We start from the raw sequence: 21,615 nt of genomic DNA on the forward strand, positions 1-21,615 counted from the left end.
ACAATTCTGGCAGTGAACGATTTTAATGGTTGTAATTTTTTTATTTGTTTTTTTTCTTCCGAAATAAGTTCTTATGTGGAGTCCTGTTCTTACGCATTTTGAATTATTTTCTTTGATTATTTCAGTATATCAACTAAAATATACGGTGTTTCACTGAAAATGTCGAAATTCATCTAATAAACTTTCTCTCTATAACATGAACAACTCCAGCTTCATATTCCAAAGTACAACGAATAAATTTTTGTTTTGTCAAGTCTTTAAATTTTCGCTTTGTTTCAATAGTTATATCTACGGAGACGCACTACAGAGAGAAAATATGGTCATTTTCGTTGAATCTCTTGTTTATTATTTCCATTTACTTATTATCCGTTCGTCATCAACATCTGGACTTGATTTGGTTTTCCAACATGTATAAAAAGGAAGAATATATATTTTTTTATTCTTTGTATGCCCAAAAGATAATAATCTGTATTATGATACAGTCTATATTATTCATATTATTATAATAAATATTTCCTATTACATTACAGGTATTATCGTATATAAAATAAATATATACGCCCAGTTTCAATCGACGACGTACAATATTTTCAGTTAGCAACGATCGCAGGTTGTTACTTTTTCTTCTGTCTAATAGAGCATGAAGTAGAGTGAGGTATATTTATTTGCTGTCAACTTCTTTGCCGAGGATACTGAATGTACGAAAGTGAAAACCAAAATGAATGGAAAACCAAAACTACAATTATTCCGGTTAACAGATCATTGTTAAAACAAATGAACGTTTGAATGCATTTCAGTTCTGTCAGAATTAGAAGTGAACATTATTTTGTACGTTGATTGAAAGTGGGTGATATGTAACATCTAGATATCAGAGAACTAATTTCTTTGTCAGGGGTGAGTGTCAAGTTGCATTATAAATATAAAGTTTATCGACTATTACTGTTCTCATCAGTTTTGTAATTATTGATTCTTTTTTTCCAATGTATAATAAACGACAATTATTACTATTGTTACGTTTACTGAAAATATTTAGATTTGCCATAATTCTCCAATCTTGATTTGTTTTTGTTTTTTTTCATAATTTCGCAAAGTTATAGAATTACAAGGCTAAAATGTATTTTATTTTACAATAGACTATCCAGATTATTCAATTAATGCTATTATAAGTCGTAAGAAATATCCGATCGCTGAGAAATTCTTCTTGTTTAGTCATCAATCACAGTGTTGCGTTAGAATTAAATAATAATAATGTTGATAAGAATCGTAGTAACAGTCATATTGAACGATGAAGTTGTGCTTTTTTTTTAAATTAGGTTTTGGAAACAAAATGAAACAAAGGGATATTGATGGTCAAGTTACAAGGGAGATGACGCGATGAAGAACAAACCACTAGAAACGAATCCGTCCCTTTGTATTTTTGAGCAATTGTCCTCCTGTACATTTATTAAACTTTCATCGCAATGTTTAATTGAGTATCATCCTATAATCGTGTTCGCTAATTGGGATTCGAACTCTTTTAGTCGTAGTATTCTTCAAGTTTTTGAATGCAAAAGTGGTTTACTTAGCTTTCGTCATTTGAAGTTATGTGTTACATTATAATTAAGATATTAGTTATTCTAGTAGAATTGGCAGTGTCGAGTTATTTGTTTGTTTTGTTTTGTTTTTTTTTTTTTTAATATTTTAGTTGAAATTTTTATTTTTATTTAATTTATTTATTTATTTATTTTTTTTGTTGTAACTATCACGCGATCGTCTCTCTGGCCAGTTTCGGAAAAGGTTCGCTCTCTTTCTCTCTCCATACCTAGGATTTGTTTTCGACTTTTCTTCCCTTTATTCCACTCATTACTCCACGGTTTAATTTTTCACATTTTACGCATATTACTATTTACACATAACACTACGCATCATTTATTCGAGATAAATCGAACCATACAGATATTATAATATTGGCTAGCTAAGGCGTCGACGAGATCAAATAATTATTTCAATGAGAAAATTATCGACCCGCCGTCAGCCGTCGAAAAACACCACCTTACCTCTTCCTTAGATTACCATTCCATTATTACGTACTAATTCTTCTTTTGCTAAAAATTAGCCATTATAACCGGTAGGAAACTAGTAAAAAATTTAAATTAAAAAAAAAAAAACGGAAGAGTATAAAAAGTAATTCTGTTCCGCATAATCGATGTTATTCTTACTTGTATTTTCACCACCTTGTTAAATTCATTAATTCATTTATCCACTTATTTACCGTTGAGTGTAGAATAAAACGCTTGAAATCGTTGAACTTTCACTTATAATACACATATGTATGACGTCTATTATCATTATCTGCGGTTGAATTCATATTTAAGGCGTGCGCGCGACGATTAGGTATTTACTATTCATTTTTGTCTTTGTTTAAATTTCCACTTATTTAAAGATTTCTTGTTAAACTTCTAAGTAATTGTTCCCCGAGGAACTACCGAACACTTTTTTCCTTTTTCCCATAATTTCTTTCTATAACAATATTCTTATGGCACTCAGGCGGATTAGTTCTCATATAACACACTTAGTTCCGAGCGATAAATTATTATTCGGTGTCTAACACCAAAAACTTGGTTTCCCTTTTTTTTTTTAATAGTCACTTTGAATTGATTGCTAATAGATTATCACTGCAATGTATCCAGGTAATCAAGGTACCTGTGCTGGGTGTAACCTCAAGAGGACTGAATTGTTTGTGCAGATATCGATGGCAAGGATGGATGCATTGTGAAACCGTCGTAAACGTCCATCAATTCTCTCATCCTATACTCTTCTAGACAAACAAAACCATCTAAAGAGGGCGCTTGTTTACGTGCGCAGTCCATACAGTGAACGACATGACGTTTTTCCTGTTCCCGTATAAAAAGAATGTTGAAAACTTCAATCTGAAAATTATGAATTGAGTTTATTACAGTCGGTTTTAAGGAAATTTTTCCGGTTGTTTTACGGGTGTGAAGAGAAGATGAACAATAATAATTTACCTCGCACTGTCCACAGTAATGAGAAGCCTCGTTTTTACCCCTTCCGTGAAACCTGACCTCAATACCTTTGCTTCTTACAAATTCGAGGATCAGACAACACTGTCTCATTGTCCTCAGTAGGCAGTTTTTGATCAGTTCGAACAATCTAGGATCGGAAACTTTGATGTTTCTGGCTAGATTCCAGGACAAATGAACCATCGGTACGATTGATTTGAAAGACTGAAGCTTGTTCCATTCGTAACGCTCGATCGCTAGGTGATATTGACGCGCGGTTAACGGGCCAACATTCCAAGCTATATTGTTACACCATCCGACAGCTTGAACCCAATGAACACAGCCTGGGTCAAAGAGAGAGTATATATTAATAATAATATTAATATACATATGTATATATTGTGAAAACCTAATTGGAATAATCGAATTTTATCTGATCGTTGATGTTAAAAACAACGTCTTCTAACCTGCGTTAACCCAAACAAGGTCTCCGGGTCTCTGTAAAAATCGATATACCGGTATATTTTCTTCGTAAAGATCTTCGAGAGATGGCCACCAACTTCCATGTAAATAATTAATGTTGTTCCGTTCGCAAAGAGCGCATATGACACCCCAGTAAGCGTCTGGTACTGCAAACCACTCGCAATCGCCGGGGCCGATGTTTATATTGATGGAACAAAAATTATTGTTCTCCTGATGACCTGGCGTCCGACTCCCCGGAACCTGAAACCCGAGAAATTATGTATCTGGAATATTCACCTCGGAACAAAAGCTAAGAGATAGATTCGGTCTTTCACCTTCATATATAGCTGCACGGTGTTCATTCCTAAAATAACATGTCCGACATGACTGAGCATGTTCCCAGCTGAAACAACCCTTGCGAATGCTGGTAATTTCATAAGTTCTTGTAACTGAACTCTCCATTTTCTTTCGTCGGAAAGATCTACGTTGGTGCCGAACCTTAACATCTTAGATCCAGGTTTTCCCATGAGTCCAAAAACATTCTTTTTTCTTTTAACAACACCGGTGCTATCTTTTGAGTCTGAATCTGATAAATTAGCTGCATGAACTCCCTGCGATTTTTCTCTCTCTTCTTTCAAACTCTCTTGGAAACTAGATGCTTGATATTGCGCATATTTTGCTATTGTAGTATGACTTCTGTGGCTAATACATCCCCATACTTTCCTCCCCATCATCGGATCCCAATTTTCATCGCTTGTCTGTTGCATCTGGGTTCGTACTTCGATACCATGGTCTGGATTAGCTTCGACTAAAGTTTTCGTAGAAAATAATCCCAGATCTAATTTGAGGGCTGCTGCCAAACCACGAATCACAGCTATGGGATGTTTTAAACAAAATTCTTGTAGTTGTGGACTGAACGCGTCTTTCTTATTTTCCAAATATACGCTCGGTGTCGGAGGTAGAAGCTGTTCTCTCGTCAACCTCTGGCTAGGTGGATCAGGAGGTGCTGGGGGTGAAGATCGATCGCTTAATATCGAGCAGGTTGGAACACCCTTGAGCCCTATGAGTAGGTAAGACACAAATGAAACAAATGAAATTTTGAATTTGAAAAACTAAAAAGTAAATTAAGTGAGTAAATTCACCATGTCCTTTGGAACTGTCGAGAATTGCTTTTGAGTCCATTTCGATGCTAAGTTCATTTTCAGGCTGAGCGTCGCACAAACTCTCTAATTTGAGTGTCTGCTCAATCCTAGGATTGGGTTCAATTTTATTAGTGCTAGAAGTAGCCTCACACTTGACAGTTTCAACGGAACTGATATTATTTTTTTCTCCTTCAATTTTTGACAACGACACCGAATTTGGCATCGGATCGTCAATCTTTTCAACTTTAATGTCTTTGAATCTATCGGCAGCAACATCATTGATATTTGATGGTGAAAATGGTCCGGAACTAAGTGTGCCATTATTAGTAATTGCAGAGGGTTCTTCTTTGACGTCAAGATCCTCAGATCCAAAATGTTTCAGAAGATCTTCTGCTAATGATGTTGCTATATCTTTCTGCGAAAGAAGAGCTTGTAATTCCTGATCTGTAACTCCTAGATCTTTATTCCCTGCCGATCCTTCGGGATAACTATTCGTTGTGGATGATATCTGCGTGTAACCCTGCGCCCCATATTGATTAGATTGTGGATACTGATTGAATTGTCCACTGGAAGGAGCTTGTCGTTGTGGATAATTTGGGTCTGAAGCTGATTTGTAAGGCATGCCTGGTGACTGCTGTGCATTTCCAGTTGCTGCAGCGTTGTAGCCAATAATAGAATCGGAGAAACCAGTCTGAAGTGCCACCGTACCACCTTGCTGAGATTTTTATTAACTATAGTAGCGATGCGTGATAACTTTTTACATGGCTGATACTGGAAATTATGTTTCAACTCACCGGTTGTTGAGGAATTCCGTAATTTTTAACTACTCCAGTTTGTCCAGGTGGTGCGTGAGCATATACAGTAGGGTATCCAGGTTGTCCAGGTCTCAATCCACGTTGTGCAGCTTGCTGCTGTTGTAATCTACTCTGCTGTTGATGCTGCTGCATTAATCTATACTGGTGTTGTAATTGGACTAAAAGTCCTTGCTGTTGAGGCGTTAGACTTCCGTGATTTTGTTGCAAAAATTGCAGCATTTGTAGCTGCTGAGGAGCGAGATAAAACGGAGGTGGTCTCTGTTGTCCTCCTGGTGAAATCGGTTCTTCTCCAGGCTACAGAATTTTATAAAATTTGACGTCATCGTGTCGGAACTATTTTTACTTGGGTTCAAAAGTTCTTACCTTAAATCTTTTTGAGTTTAGATTTTGTCCTTGTCCCTGAGGATATGGAGGTGGTGGTCCGGGTGGTGTGGCTGTATATTTGTAACCCACGCCTCCCGGAGGTTGCTGTTGCTGCTGTTGCCTGCTAGACATTTCCGCACTAATTGGTAGGTTCCACGCTTCTTCTATCGGGGGCAGTTGCCGCCTTCTGTTTAAAAAAAGTGAAAACATCAAAATGTAGTTGAAAATTCTAAAAATTTTTTTGAATGTTCACGAGAAAATGACAGCTAACCTCGCAAAACTGACAGCACGTCGTATCGCGACTATTTGTAACGGGATTAAACTTTTTTTTTACACTTGAGATTGAGAGCAGTATAAAAGTCGCTAAGATTGCGCTGTAAAACATTCTCCGTGTTTATTAGACACAAGATAATTGAGTTTATCTGTAATGAGTGAAAAAAATATTTTAATCCAAAGGAAATACAATCTCCATGAAGTATACATATTTACGGATTTTCGATGCCAGAAAGTGTTTCTCAAATTTCTAATCTTATTTCTCGTTCATATTGTTGTATCTGGTGATCCTCCATTGACCACGTCAAATTTTTTTTATAATTTCAAAGTGGTATAAGACAATGAAAACGGAGATGAAAATATTTCGAAAACCACTTACTTTGTTGCTATTGAAGGCATCGGTGCCTGGCTGAGATGGCTTTGTAAGAAGTTTATCCGCTGTTGAAGGGATGGGTTCATCGGTGTGCCACCGTTTGACTTTCCGCCAGCCAAACCCGCGAGTGGGATTGCTGCGCTTGGGGTGTTATTGTTTCCTCTGTAAAAAAAAAAAAGATATACTTAAATTGAATAACTAAATATTGGGCGAGAGAATTTCAATTCAATGTTTTTCATTCATAAACCTACCTGGAAGCGTTGACGTAGCAGGCAAGTGCGTCTTTAGGTTGACTAACAGATTCGTATAGAATACCAAGATTAGTCCAAGCGGCGGAATGAGATTTGTCTAACTGTACGGCGCATATGTAAGCCTGAAGAGCATCCATAGGCTGATTTTGTTGTTGATAAAGAACACCTATGCTGCACCAAGTATCCGCATTTCCCTCAGACTTTTCAACCGAGTTTCTAAATATTCATAACCCCAAGCAGAGTAAAAAATCTGATCACTGATGTAGTAGGTACAATGGTAGGTATAAAATACCGCATATTGCTTCTAATTACCTGTATGCTATAAAAGCATCGTGAACTTTTCCAGAGGCAGCTAAACAGCGTCCTAACAGATACAAGCTCTGTCCACTTTTTGGTTCAGCTTCTATAGATTTTTGTAAACAGTGAATAGCAATCGCCTGTTTTTGCTGTCTTGTTACACCAAGAACTGTGCAGTCAATGACATGATACATCCATCCTATAATGTAATAAACGATTATTTTGATGTTATATATTTGCAAAATTTTACGAGTTACAAGGGAATTTTAACAAGTTCATTATTCTGTGTATAAAAAAATGTTCACACCACCAAACCAAAAAGAAATATTATAAAGATAGTTTATTTTCACCACTTCTAGGGCTCAGAGTGAACTAAAGTGATATAAGAAATAAGGTACCGAAGGGATAACGCCTGCAAAAGACCAGGTGTATAATACTGTAAGATTTTTGCAGGTATACATTCTGAACTCTGTACAAGGTATAATGCTTCCCCCCCCACCCCAACTTTCTTTGAAAAGTTTCAAATTACAAACTACCTGATAGGAAAACCATAGGCGTATATAATAGACTTTTGTATGACCCAAAATATATTTCTAGGGTTTTGAAGAATTCGGTAAAATCATGTTTAATCTTACATGGGGTTTCAAATGGTAAATGATAAAAGAAAAGGAAGCACATTATGAATAGAAAAGAAAAACAGAACAGTTTTGTCAATCGTAAAACTAACAGTAATTTTACAGTCTCACTCTCTGTTTAACCATACAATAAATGTCGTTGCATTCGAACTTCCACGAATAAATAAAATTTTTGCCGATCGGTTTAAATTGGCAGCTCAGTTGGTTTAAATTGTGAAATGACAAATTTATTTTATTTCACATCACGCTAGAATAAATTTATTTCAAAAAGAAGTTCATCCGTATAAATATTAACATTTTCATCAGTTTTTACTGCACTCCTGGCCGCCACATTTCGAGATATAGCGTTCTATTTATTAAAACGGAAAATGTCGGTCTTCACATTTGAGTTGCAAATATGTATGCAGTGTCCCTTCGAGAAATGAATCAAAGATATCGCAATTCCTTCGGTAGAATATGTTCAACGTCGAGAATCAAGCATATCATTTTATTGTATAATACCAAAGTATTATACTCACTGTTTTCAGAACAGATGACCGCAAGAATTAATCGTTTTTTCATTACTCTTTTTTTCTCAAATTTGATCACAATCAAAGTTGTAAAGCTTCTTGAACACTTCTTAAAAGAAAAAATCAGATTGACCATTCGAAAAACATTTTTCATAGTAATTTTCTAATAAATGTTTCACCGATGGCTACTTCGCCTTTTCCCCTTTAGGTATACCTACGGAGCGAGCCTACAGAATTCATCCCTTCTCTGAATTCCCACTTTCGTCTTCTCCTTTGCTCTTCTCCTACTCCCCCCTCCCAGCCCCGTTGTCCTGTTTCCCTTTCCCCTTCATTCCCCTTCGTCAACCCTGGGGAATAAATCAATACACGTGTCTGCAACAGCAGAAGCAAAAGCAGAAGCTACACAATTCCGTCGACAAAACTGACCGCTTTAAACGCGTCTGATTATTATTCGTTGTTATTATCACTAAATTTTTATATTGCACCTAACAATGGTAATGTTGTTGTCGTCAGCATCTAATATCGTAATATTGATGTCTTGATTTAATTGATAAAAAAATGAATGAATAATAGAAATCAACACGGTCGCTTTTATTCGCACGTATCGGTCGAGGATTTTCAGTTTGATTGTTTTAATCACACCCGACAACCTAACTCGATCGAAGCTTCGATTTTTATTCCGCATGGTCAATTATTACAATGTTTTATCATCAACTTACCTAACTGACGACATATATCGGCTTTTAAGTGCGAAGGTAAGGCCTTCTCCTTAAGTAAACCTTCGTAGTGTTCTTTAGCAATTTTATACTTTCCTTGAATCTCGTGAAGGTGGGCGATGTGAAATTTAACTGTAAGTTAAACAGGAAAAACAAATTAATCATCGAAATTAATCAAGTCAGCGAATCAATAAATTTATGTTCGTTATCAATGTACAAATAAAACAAAATTATTAACCGTCATTGTCATCGCGTCATTTTCAACGTCGTTACGCACGATGAACGAAAATGACGAATCACACCGTACATGCACGTATATGTACGTATACGCTGACCGGTGGGAATATATCCTTACACGGAGAAACCGAGAAGCCATTAATACCGGTCAGTTTACATACCTACATGATACATTCGATGGTTTTGTCGTTCTCGACCTTATTAATCGGTATTTTACCGTGAAAACTGTTGTACGAGCAATACTTGAAATGAAATATACCCAAATTGAATCTGTCATTGAATTAACTCTCATAGTGCGTGAAATTAATCCCCACCAATCGTCGAATACGGAGAGAAAAAGAGAAAAAGAGAAAAAGAGAAAGAGAAAAAGAGGTCTGCGGATACCGCATCTGGTCGCCATTTTTCTAACAGATAAATCAATTTTTGTTTCTCTATAGTTAAGGTTCGATGATCTATGCTGTATTAGAATAGGTATATACTACGGTTGAACTCACTCTCTAATTTTGTGAACGAGGCGGGTGTCGTGGCGTCGATTAATGCAAGCGTCAAATGTTTCAAAGCAGCTTCGAAGTCAGCATGCACTTTCAACATTAATCCAAGTCTCAAATGTACCTCGCAGGCACGCGAGAATCCTGGTTCCACCCATAGTACCTGTTGAAACGCCTTTATTGCCCTGAAAAAATAACCATTTTTAATCAGTCGATCAACAGAGATGCGAATAGATTTATCAAAAATTGATTCCTCGAGGCAGAGGGCAGAGACCACAGAGATGGTCACGAATTTTTCGAAGAGTGACCCAAGTTTGAAGGCGTGTAAACGAATGAATTCCTGATTTTCCGCACACTCTCGAGGGATATGCGACCTCGTACGGCCGCGCAACGCGGTGTCGAAAAAAACTCACAGAAAATAAGAATGATTATAAAAAAAAAAAAGGATGAATTGCATTAGACGCCCGCCTCGTGGCACACTTTGTACGTACACATTGTACCTATACTTATACGCTTTACACACTGCAGTACGTACGTATGTAATATAGAAGACCCGAATGACCCAGTTTTTCGCTCAATCATTATCATTCGTATCATCATTATTATTGTTGTTATTACTATCGTGACAATCGTCAAGATTATTTCCACCAGAGCTAGTAACGATACTAGTCTAATTTCTCTTTCAATGCGAATAGTTATTTCTTTATGTTTGGATGCATGAATTTTGTATGCGCTCTTACTCTTCCTCGTTCGCTGTCTTTATAACTAGTTTACTTTTTTCGTCGAATAATTGAAAAGTTTAATTAGGGAAATAAGAAATTTTTCGTTGAAAAAGGAAACGTATAAGGGGTAGGCCGAGTAGAATAGGGTAGCCGCGCAAAATGGGGTACCCCAAAAATTTTGGAAATTTTTTTTCAAAAATGATCGCAAAGGACTCAAAACATCATCATGTACATGTATAATGAATGAAATAAAAAATTTAAAGAAATCGTACAATTCGCGATACGCCGAGAAGATATCGCCGGAACGAAAGTGATGAATTTGAACGGAAGTTGAAGAGAAATAGTAAATAAATAAAGAACTAAATAAACAGAAACGATTAACGAACACCTGTTAGGACACGTGCGCCATCGCGCTGCAGCGGTTGTTGGTTGTTGTTGAGTGCAACCGTTGAGAGTAGTCTACTCTCAATGGTGCAACCAGCACCAGCAGCAGCAGCAGAAAATACCGGTGGTGGTAGTGGCGGAGGAAAGGGAGAAAGGGTGTCGAGGAACACATGCTGCATCTGCCAGAATTACGAGGACGAAGAATATTTAAATGAGAAAAAAACAAGAAGAGGAAAACGGAGCAAAGGAAGAATGAAGAAGAGGAGTACTTCCTACCAGCGTCGAAACTGGAATGTCTGCGATAAAAGAGGAGGACGAATATAGTTCAAAGAAAGAGTATAATATGTATGTACGTACGTACGTATAGGTACATAACACGAAAGGATTACGGTAATTAAAGAACGCGGTGTCGACCCTCGCGCACTTTTTCCCGGCTCTTAGATTTTCCGCCAAATAAGATCCTGAATTATCTTGTTTTCCGTTCATCACTTTTGTTCGTTATTCTCGAAATCGAACGATGCGTGATAGATGCAGCATCGAGAGTACGCGGCTGGGAAGGAAATAAAAAGAGGAAATGAAAAGGAAGGAAACGATCGTCGCGAAGGTAGGCAGCGGTGTACGTACATCGCCGTTCTTTGTCGTTCGATGTTATTTTTTATTTTTTCACGAGAACAGGATGTGGGCAGATGTTTATTTCGTTCAGTCAGTCAGTTAGTCGGTCGGTCCTGCGGTACCGGTGACCAGCTGGACGACGGAATTTCTTCGATTTTTTTCTCGTTGCGCTTTGTTCTATTTCTGAAGAATAAATCGCTACGGGACGATTTGAAATAAGCGATCGACATTGTTGGACTCTTTACGGACGGAAAGACCGTCATCCGCCGTTACGGAAAAAGTAACGCGGGATAAGCAACGAGAAAACCCAACCGGGTCAATAATCGGAACGTCCCCTCCTCTTTAAGAAGATTCTTCCCCGCCACGTATACGAATGTACGTACGTACGTACAGGGATATACATGTATACGTACACGTAAGGGATGACGGCGGTTCTCGTGGGTCGTTCGAACCTGAGAGGGTGACCCAGGTTTTGCAGAGGAGTAAGTATACCGTGGAGTTTGCCGTTACCGTGCCCTGCCCGACGGACTACGTGACTACCCTCTCCTCGGCGTCGTTCCGCAGGGCTTTTCGGAGGGCGAAACGAAAGAGAGAAGAAGGACGATGGTGGGATGAGAAGGACGAGGACGAGGACGAGGTAACACAAGGGGAGAGAGAAAAAGGGCGGGATGATTTTAGAAAACTTCCAAACTACCTACGACCATCCGCCCGCCATTCCGTGCGAACCACCTCGACGACTGCATGGCGTTGCACTTATAAACCTGCGGTACGCATAGAGCGTCACATATTACAATTAGTGTCGCGTACATGGCGTAATTAGTCAGTAAAGAAAACGACAAAAACAATCGGTGAGCAGAAAGGTTGAAAAATTGAAGAGAGAGGCTCGTTAGGCGCTGAATGATCTGTTATGTTTAATTTTTCCAAGTTAAGTTTTGAAAAAGAAATGAAGAATCGAAGGAAAGATAATAATTTTTCGAGCTGGTTTTTCTCCACTGTGTGAAATGAAATATGAATCGTACGTTAGAACATGGCGAACGACACATCGCCGAATAGAATTTGGGGTCGTGTATATGTATACGCAAGTAGGTATACATACACCACCACACGCATCGCAACGAAAGGGGAGGTTATAGAAATGGTAAAATTTATATATGTATACAGCGAAAGAGTTAAATAGCGCGAGAACCTCCCCTGAATGTGCATGTACGTACGCATAATGTAAGAGCGGGGATAGAGAGTGAACGGGGATGACAAATAAAACGAAAACGGAAAAGGGGGATCGCCCTTACGATATATATATATATATATATATATATAAGAATGTACAGTATTTCAATCCCCAGGGAACGGCGACGATCATCTTCGTCGTCGTCGTCGTCGTCGTCGTCGTCGTCGTTGTCGTCATTAATACCGTTCGATACCTACATTATACCGATCGAAGTTTTTCGATTTCAAGCTCGATTTCAGGAAAGAAACTTTGGGTTTATGGTGTCGGAAGATTGGGAAAAGAAAAAGGAGCAAAATTCGTCGGGAGGATTGTTGGTTTTTTCTTCCTCTTCTCGTTTCTTGATTTTTTTTTTCTAGTGGTTCCTAAGGCCCTCGACTGACCCTGAAAGTTCAACAGCCCAACGAAGAGCTCCCAGCTACTATAGCTACAGTCATAGGTATAGGTGTATAGGTACCTCTACTCCGAGTTACATTCTTTTTCAGTCTCGATCCCCGGACTCTCCTCTTTTCTCTATATATCTTTCTTCTTTTCCATCTTGTCTTTCTCTTTTTTCTCCTATATAATACGGCAAAATGGCGCGAATGGTTTCCTTATTTTTCTATCATTTGCAGTCGACAAAGAAAGCGGAACCACTGGCAGCGGCGAAAAATGAGAGTGTGAAAAAAGAAATTCAAGATGCAGAAACAAGCGCAATGCAAAGGTACCGTCCGAAGTGTGAAGTACGATAAGTTAAATCACAGCGATTATGATCAAATGAATAAATAACATGCTCGCATTAATCAGATATAGTTTTATTATCTACGAGTATTAGTTATACCTATATTATAAATTGAAATGTTTAATTTATTAATAGAACTGATTGTACGTGCGTGTATGTCAAGTGTGTGCGAGCGATTGTGAAATACCAAGGTCTCTCTTTCGCGTTACCGTTACTTTGCACTCTTCGCGTAATAGATGTACGTACGTACCGTGCATATCGCATACAACACAACCAGAGACGAGGTAGGATGCAGTCATGCGTTATCGTGCATTTCGAGTTAGAAACTACCTATCGTCGAGGGCTGAGAACCAGGAGGGCGTAACCGACGAAAATGACCGATGGAAAAAGAGATAATCATCGATACTCCGATTGTGAGAACGGAGTGTAATGCGAAAAAAACATTTCTAGTATTCCAATTTTATTCGGTTTCTTATGCGCTTTATACATACATACATATGTACATGTAGCTGCCTGCTCGGGCGAGGCGGTAGCAGTGGAGGAGAATACCTAACGACGAGCGAAATGAAATTCAGCAGCGGTCGCAACGATGGCGAGCAAAAGTAGCAGCCAGTCTGCGCCCTGCACCTTTACTCTTGGCTCTCGCAATCGGAGGCCTAAGCGAGTCGGTGCACAGGCTGTGCAGGCCATCGTCGAGGAACGAGCCAACCAGCTAGCAACGGTAGCAGAAGGCAAAAGCAGCAGACGGGCGGATTCAAGAGTCACCGATACATACGCTACAAACGAACGCTGCAACGTCATAGCCCACACACTCGTATACAAAACTAACTAACAACAAAACTACCAACTTTAAACGCACTCCAGACATATTCCTCTATTCATCTCTACCTCTGCCTCTGCCTCTGCCTCTGCCTCTATTTCTATCTCTATCTTTCTATTGTAGTAGCAGCAACAGCGTAAAAGCAACACGAGATTCTAGACTTGAAAAGAAGACTGCATCAGGCGACCAACCTCGGAAAGACTGACGGTCATCGGTGGTGCATGACTATGGCCGAACTAACTCGATTTGTTTCTTCTTTTTTCTGGTCACACGATTCTCCCACAATATTATTCAATATGATTTGATAATGATCAATGATAACAACAACAGCAGCAGCAAAAGATTATTCACACAGTATCACTGATTCACTCGCCGAACAATTATTTTCATTATCATTATTGTTGTTGTTGTTGTTTTTTTATCATTATTATCCAAATTAATATTTATTGCTCGCAATTTTCGTTCGTTGTGCTTTTTTTCATTGCATTTATTTATATATTCATTGAGAAAATAAAAGAGAGGGGGAAAATAGAATTCACAAGAGTGCCATTTCTTTTGATCGTGGTTTTTATTCCAGCACTTCTTCTTATTGATATTATTATGGATGTTTTAAAGTGCAGGTTCGGTATGAGTTGATAATTGTAATGACAAACAATTGATACACTTTGATGAAAATTTTATGATTATCTTTTTATGAAATATATACGTGAAATAAATTGTTTACAAGTGCATTTATTTAATCAGGATATTTGATTGAAGGTTTGTTTTTTGGTATCCTTTTTTCACCGATATTAGTAATGGATATTCAAAAACGCATTTTGGTCAGCGTTGTTTAACTGCATATACTTTTGTCGAAAATGAGAAAAGAAGCAACTTCCATGACTAATCCATTGATGAATAAAAATTATCTATTGCATGTAAAATTTATTCGTCATCGCTATTATCAATGTGTTGTTATACTTGTTAATTATCATTTCCATGTGGAAATGCACTGGGATTTTCGTCACTCTTTTTTCTTTGATTTTTTGATTTTTTTATCCCTCGTGGTTTTGATCACTCGTGATCACTAATAACTATTGACTCATTCACTCGTGATAGCGATATTAAATATAATAATAATCACTTTCTTGAATTCGAAATTTCATTAATTATAATTCGATGAATGTATTCGTGAACAACGTGTAACCTATTTTTTGCTATTTTCGTTCAAATTTCATTAAATACAAATAAATAATACACGTATGCACAATTTTTTTACACACACAGCGACAGAGGACACGCAAGCACAAAAACACAAATGTAACTATTATTTTTTCTGTTATTGTTACCATTACTATTATTGTTATTGTTGTTATTGTTATTTTTATTATTACTATTACTTATTCCTTTCATTTTAATGTTTCAAATATTCAATTATAGAATGAAAGAGCCAACTAATGAACGAACTACTTTTTTTTCAAATTCTATCGTTACTAGGTTTCTTTAGTCTGTAAAATGGCAGTGAGACTGAGAGCGAGGCTCCTCCTCCGACGAAGGCACTCGCACAACTGACGAAACATACGATGAACGTTCACAATGACGCTGCTAGTCGTTTATTCTCCTCCCACTCCTAGTCCTTTTCCTCTTCATTCTCCATCTAAAAACGCAGTACTGTCGCTGCGTCGCTGCGCAACCGACGGAACGCAGCACGATACGATGCGTTGCGATGCGATGCGCTGTCGATGCTCGTTCTGTGATCTGATTCGAACCGATCCAATCCGATCGTTTTCGATTATCTAATTTGACATCGTCTACAAATTTCTACGAAAATATGAACCAGGGATCTTCTATAACGGGGTTAACGCTTGTTACGCACAGGGCGGCTCAAAGGGGGGAAACCAGAAAAAATACAAAGGCCTATTTGGAAAGAATGAAAAACTCAACGGATGAACGGATTCCGAACAATTATTCATCGTTTCTTCTTTTTCTTTTTTTGTTCCGAGAAAAACAATAAATGAAAAGGGTTGGGGTAGAAAATTAATGGGAAAAAATATATAATGAATCGAAAAAAAAACTGGGATAAAATATACAAGTGTCCAGATCAAAGAAAGAGGAAACGAGGAAAAGAGGACAGAGGAATAGAAGAAAAAAAGCGAAAAAAAAAATTAAAATACGCTGACAAGAGGATAATAATAGATCGGACACAAGGAGAACGAATACTCCAGGTCCAGAACTTCACTTTTAGGAACACCTGAGATGTGTTGTTAATTTTTTTTTCTGGCATTTAGGGGTCTAGAAAATACAACCCGCGTACCGTATGCCCTAGGAACACTATGGCAAGTGAACAAAAGATTTTCACTCATACATTTTCGTCCCTTCCATTTTTTCATTTTCTATTCATCGCTTTCAATTTGTTTAAATTAAAAACCTAAGGATTTACACATGGCCGATGTGTGCGTGTTTTGCCATTGTTTTTCTTGATATGCAATAATTTTTTTCGAACTTCGAGAATCAGAAGAGCCTAATGTTGCATAGTGGGATCCGAAAGGGAGGCCTCCCTTGCGAAACTATGTCTTTCGAATAGTAGGATAGATTTGAAAATTCGGTCGTTTTTTTAATTGAGGTTGTGCCATTCCATCTTCCTACTTTGAATTTTGAAATGCCTCACCCTGTATACATTCATTGTGTGCATACGTGCGTGTGCGTGCGTGCGCGTTCCATTCTACTTATATCTATATATCCGTTCCCGATTTCCTGAGGGAAGGAAGAGACCAGATCTAAAAACTTGTCCTCATCGAGTGTAACGCAAGACTGGCTGTATTATAACGGGTATTTGAATATTCTCTACTTGTTCTTGTCTTTTCATTTTTTATTTTGTATCAGTTACTTCCTCATTTTTTAATGCATAAATGGCAAGAATGATATTCACCCCCACGCGCCTCAGGTAAAATGGAAAACTAAAAGCAAAGAAATAAGAAAAAAACTTATTGCTAGAAGAAACCCTTGTTTCTACTCGCTATCATTACCTTTTTCGTATTTACCGGTTATGCTGCACACCAAAACAAGGCCCAATCACAATCAATCAACATTCAACATTCAACATTCAACATTCAACATTAAGCATTAGAAGAAGAAATAGAAGAAAGAGAAAAAGAAGTGGAGGAAGAAGAGGAGGAATACGGCGACGACCACTACGTTATACTAGTTGGTATATTGAACCCGATGCTCGGGGTCGTTCAACCTGAGCTGAGCATCACCACGAACAGTGTGACGTCATAAACATAGCTTGCTCGTTTCACGATTCACGTTTGCTTGCCGGAGACAGGCAGCCAGGTTGGTTGGGTTGGTCGGCTAACATTCTGGGCATGCTAAAGTACTTTGATGTAGCTGTTGCTGCTGCTGCTGTTTTCTCGCTAACAGCAAAGAGAGGCGCGCCGCAACGTCCGTTTTCCTTTCCCTTTTCCTCAATTTCTCCCTACCTCTCTTCTTTACTCTCTCGGTAACGATTGAATTTATACAAAATTACACAAAGTTTAAAAGTCAAAAAACTTTGCTCGGTTCCTATCATCCCCGATGTAATTTCAAAAGAGAGAAGGGTCAAATAATATACCGATATAACATGGGAAATCGGTGATAGATAAAGATAAATAATTTCTCTATCATCCCCCCCCCCCCCCCCGCCGCGATGGCTTCATCATTTTCCTTCAAATCGCTGCAATATCCTGTTTGCCGCATGTAAATAATATCACACACAGCCACGTGTAGGTACGTACATCAACAAGTGTAGGTACATCAACAAAAGCCGAAGTTGTCAGACGACTTGTGACGTCACAGTTATACACACAGTACAAGAAGAGAGATAAACACAGTCACGAAAAAAGATCAAATGACATTAAAAGAAAAAGAAAAACACCAACTCACCGAGAGTAAAATAGAATTAAAGAGAAAAAGGTAAAGGCAAAGGTAAAGGAGGGGGAGGCACGACGACGATGCTGCTGATAATGATGATGATGGCGGAAATGGAGGGAGAGGAATATGCCTGTGTGTATAAAAGATTTCATAACGAACTTGATACATCTCCGTAATTGTATGAGACTATACTTGTGACTATCATGTGTGACGTCATGTGCGGCAGCTTTTCTTATCAAGAGACTCGGTAGTGTCGCGCCATATGCATTCAAAAGTCGGGATTTTATAGAGAACCTCTACCTTCATTTATTCATTGGTTAATCGATTTATTCATCCTTTCATCGACTGATTAATTTCTTCGCCTTATTGTTTATTTTTCTTTGATTATTTCACTATCGCCTGTCCCTCTATTTTTTGTTTTTGTTTCACGCTGCACAATGAACTTGACTTGTCGAAAGGGCGTATAATCCCGGCAATGTTAAAAATCGGTATGTAAAATGTGATCACGTTTCGACAAAGAAAACGTCATTTTATGTTCGATCGATACGCTTTTATAGAATTGCAATTTTCAGTTACGTCTTTCTGGTTCTCGATTCTCGACGTTATGAATGTAATAATGTAATGCACGCAAAAAGAGAGGACGAGAAGAGTATGCGGTTGTTTGGTTTTTATTTGCGTTTTGTTTTGAAATCAGCTTCTAGAGTTTGTTGACTCTCAGTTTCGCGGCACCGCGATGTTGCTGACCATGACCTGGGCGAACGATCCACCGTTCGATATTTAAATGTATACATATCTATATGTATATATGCATTATACCTGTATGGTCAGGGGAGCATTTATTTACAAGTTCTTTTCTTCATTTCAAGTTATAAACTTTGGAGTAATTCTTTATTGCAGCTAATCATGCTATCGACCATACTTTGGAAAGAAAATTTTTATACTCGATATGGGTACACACGTTTTTTTCTGTCATTCTTTAGATTCGCCGGTTTGGAAAAAGCTGATGATATTAAAATTGAGAAAAGGATTTGGTTTTTTCAAAAGTATACGATGATCGATGTAATTCCAAAAATTTCCAAATGCGTGCTTTTTTTTTTTCTTTCAGTTTTCTGTCGTGATTTTTCTTCAAGTTGTTCGTTAGTATTGTAACACAACAGGGACAAGAACAAATGGAGGAGAAATAGAAAATTGGAATATGCAGGTTGACGTGGTTTGCGGACTTTTTGGTAACGGAAATATCGATCTTGGCAGCTGTAACAATGGAGATTCTATTCGAATTATAATCGACGATGACAAAAAAAGAGAAATGAAACAGGGAAAAAAACATCGTCTAGACTTGTTATACAAGATTGGATACCTTTCGACAACAGTAAACAAGAATCAACGTTGTAAAACGACAGATCAATAATTTACTCGAATCGTCTGATAATGATATTGATTGGATGGTTGACTTATATTAACGAAAAAAAAAAAGCAAACATTTTAGAGCGTTGAGGAATTGATGTTTTTGAGGCAACGGTAATGCCTGTTCGGTAATAATAATACGGTAATAATTGTTGGAGTTCTGGGAGATCGGGACATACAATATACAATTCGAGGTTTCTAGACTGAAAAACCGATTTCGTCTATTAATTATTCATCATTCAGCAACCTGTGCAGGCGGCTATTAATTTCGCTGGGTTCGGCCGAGTCCGCCATCGTCTTGGCTCCATTTGTCACGTAGGCAAGCTAAATATGTCGATTCTTGACTCGCTGACATTGCTCTTCCAAAATTATATTCTGAACGCCCTCTTACTGCAGCAAAATGCAGCTAGTAAGATAATTTATAACTAGTCGGTATGATTCTGTATTTTTCCGTTATATAAAACGTCGATAAAGTCGGAGAGCTCAATTAAAAAACAAATCAAAGCCTGAATCAATCCAAACTACCTTAGCGTTAAATTCTTTTCGGGTCGGAGACAACAAATTTGGAATACTTCAGACGGATCATACTTAAATTGTGCTATCTAAGAGTATCTAATAAAGCAATTGGTTCAACCAGAGAAGGCAGTATCGTTTTTTTTGGCAACGGCGGCAACAGAAATCTTTTGAGACAATCTAGCGCACATTGGATTATTGTATTGAAATTTCAGTACTGACTCACCATTGAAATGCGTTGAAATGGAAGTAGACGAGTCCCTGACCATAAAGAAACGAAACGTCTTTCCAATAGTCACCTTTTAAAGCGTAGAACTTTTGGTAAGCAGACATGGCTGGAAAAAGAATTTAAAAAGGTTAGCTAATATCTTTTGAAAGCTTACACAAGAATAAATAAAAGAAAAGGAACCAAAATTAATCTTACCTTTACTGAAATCTTCTAATAATAAATGAAAATGCCCTAATTTGCAATAAGTTTTTGGATCTATGCTTATCCCTTTATCATCATTATCATCTCTAGATTCATCGGAGTTTAATTTAGTGCTGTCGGCTCTCCGTCTTTGTTTCTGTGCCTGTGCTTGGACGAGCATTCTTTCTAGGTATTTTATCGCTCTTACGACGAGAGCCTTTTTCTTGGATTGCTCCGAGGAGTTTAGTTTCAAAAATCCGAACTGTCGACTGTAAAAAATGAAAACTTATTATCCAGAATCGAGATCCCCGACTTCCCATCAGCCCCTACAACTTGGCCAATCCCTTCCTCTACTTCTCCCAGACTTGGAATAATAGATTTTCTAAAGTGGGACGTATTAAGGGTACAAACTGTGTCAGTAGAGTAAGTCTCACTTCATTCTGTCAAAGTGTACTTAGGTTATGTCAGATAAGGTTATTATTGAATGGAAAATCTGAAAAGTATGCTAAAAAATTATGGCCCCTGAATAGAAGACCTATAATTGTTGACAGGCTATTTTCCAAATGCTTTTTGTGCCTTCATTTTCCCCACCTATCCAATTCTGATAAGGTCTGCAATTCCTGTGGAGTCAAATTGATGTCGTCAGTTTCTTGGGCCATTTTAGCACGTCCTAATATTGTTGTTCATTTGTCTGAAGAAAAATATAAATAAACTTTATCCATGTAACATGTTTTTTTAATATGACACCGGCACTTTGGAGTTAAAAAAAAAAAACACTTCCAACGTCTTGAGAATCGAAGACGAACGCGGCACTTCGGACTGATTTTTTTATCGCTCCTGTTTAGCGAGCTTGAAAGAAAGAATAACTACGATGTTTATTCACATACAATCCTATATTGAAACTGTATCAGACGTCTCGTTCCAAACGCGCGATAACGACGATTCAATCGTTTCACCATTTTCACCGATTAATAACACGAGCAAAACGACTTTTCAAAAAGCGAAGTGAAAAACCAAGACGTGAACACAGACTTTCACGGTCGGTTAGCCCGGAAGAAGAAAACCAGAAACGTAAAGATCGGGTGAACTACTGCGAAGATCATCCAAAACTTTTCTAAAAATTTGATAGACGCCATTTTGGGTAAACGTCAGCAGCAGCCTGTTTGCATATCTGACGCCGGGGTTATGCCTGAAAAAATATCAAATGCACATGATTTGTAAAGGTTATTGGTGAATCACAAAGTTACCGGTGGATCGATTATTCGATGAAAATGATAACAACTGACGAATTTGCCGTGTAGTAATGTGAGTGAAAATAGCGATTGCGGTACACTCACCAACTAAAAAGCGCTAACAG

At 37.9% G+C, this 21,615-nt stretch overlaps 1 protein-coding gene across 4 annotated transcripts; it reads right to left on the bottom strand.

The window, feature by feature from the left end:
• Positions 1-1,655: 1,655 nt before the first annotated feature.
• LOC105683912 (histone demethylase UTY) lies at positions 1,656-21,606 on the bottom strand. Of its 4 annotated transcripts, XM_048659392.1 has the most exons (17): positions 21,506-21,606; positions 20,850-21,447; positions 20,274-20,527; positions 20,076-20,184; positions 9,567-9,745; positions 8,839-8,967; positions 8,338-8,466; positions 6,991-7,174; positions 6,679-6,894; positions 6,434-6,589; positions 5,782-5,968; positions 5,398-5,712; positions 4,604-5,318; positions 3,797-4,521; positions 3,467-3,722; positions 3,006-3,343; positions 1,656-2,909 (listed from the first exon to the last, which is right to left on the bottom strand). In XM_048659392.1, the coding sequence occupies exons 2-17, from the start codon at positions 20,915-20,917 to the stop codon at positions 2,700-2,702; spliced, it is 4,170 nt and encodes a 1,389-aa protein (XP_048515349.1). In that variant the 5' UTR covers positions 20,918-21,447; positions 21,506-21,606; the 3' UTR covers positions 1,656-2,699. The 4 variants fall into 4 exon arrangements, with proteins under 4 accessions (XP_048515349.1, XP_020706791.2, XP_048515350.1 ...); XM_020851132.2 differs by lacking the exons at positions 8,338-8,466; positions 21,506-21,606 and having other exon boundaries at positions 20,850-20,991; XM_048659393.1 differs by lacking the exons at positions 20,076-20,184; positions 20,274-20,527; positions 20,850-21,447; positions 21,506-21,606 and adding an exon at positions 14,236-17,676.
• Between the last annotated feature and the right edge of the window lie 9 nt (positions 21,607-21,615).

The sequence above is a fragment of the Athalia rosae genome, chromosome 8, assembly GCF_917208135.1.
Source record: "Athalia rosae chromosome 8, iyAthRosa1.1, whole genome shotgun sequence".
Lineage (NCBI taxonomy): Eukaryota > Metazoa > Arthropoda > Insecta > Hymenoptera > Athaliidae > Athalia > Athalia rosae.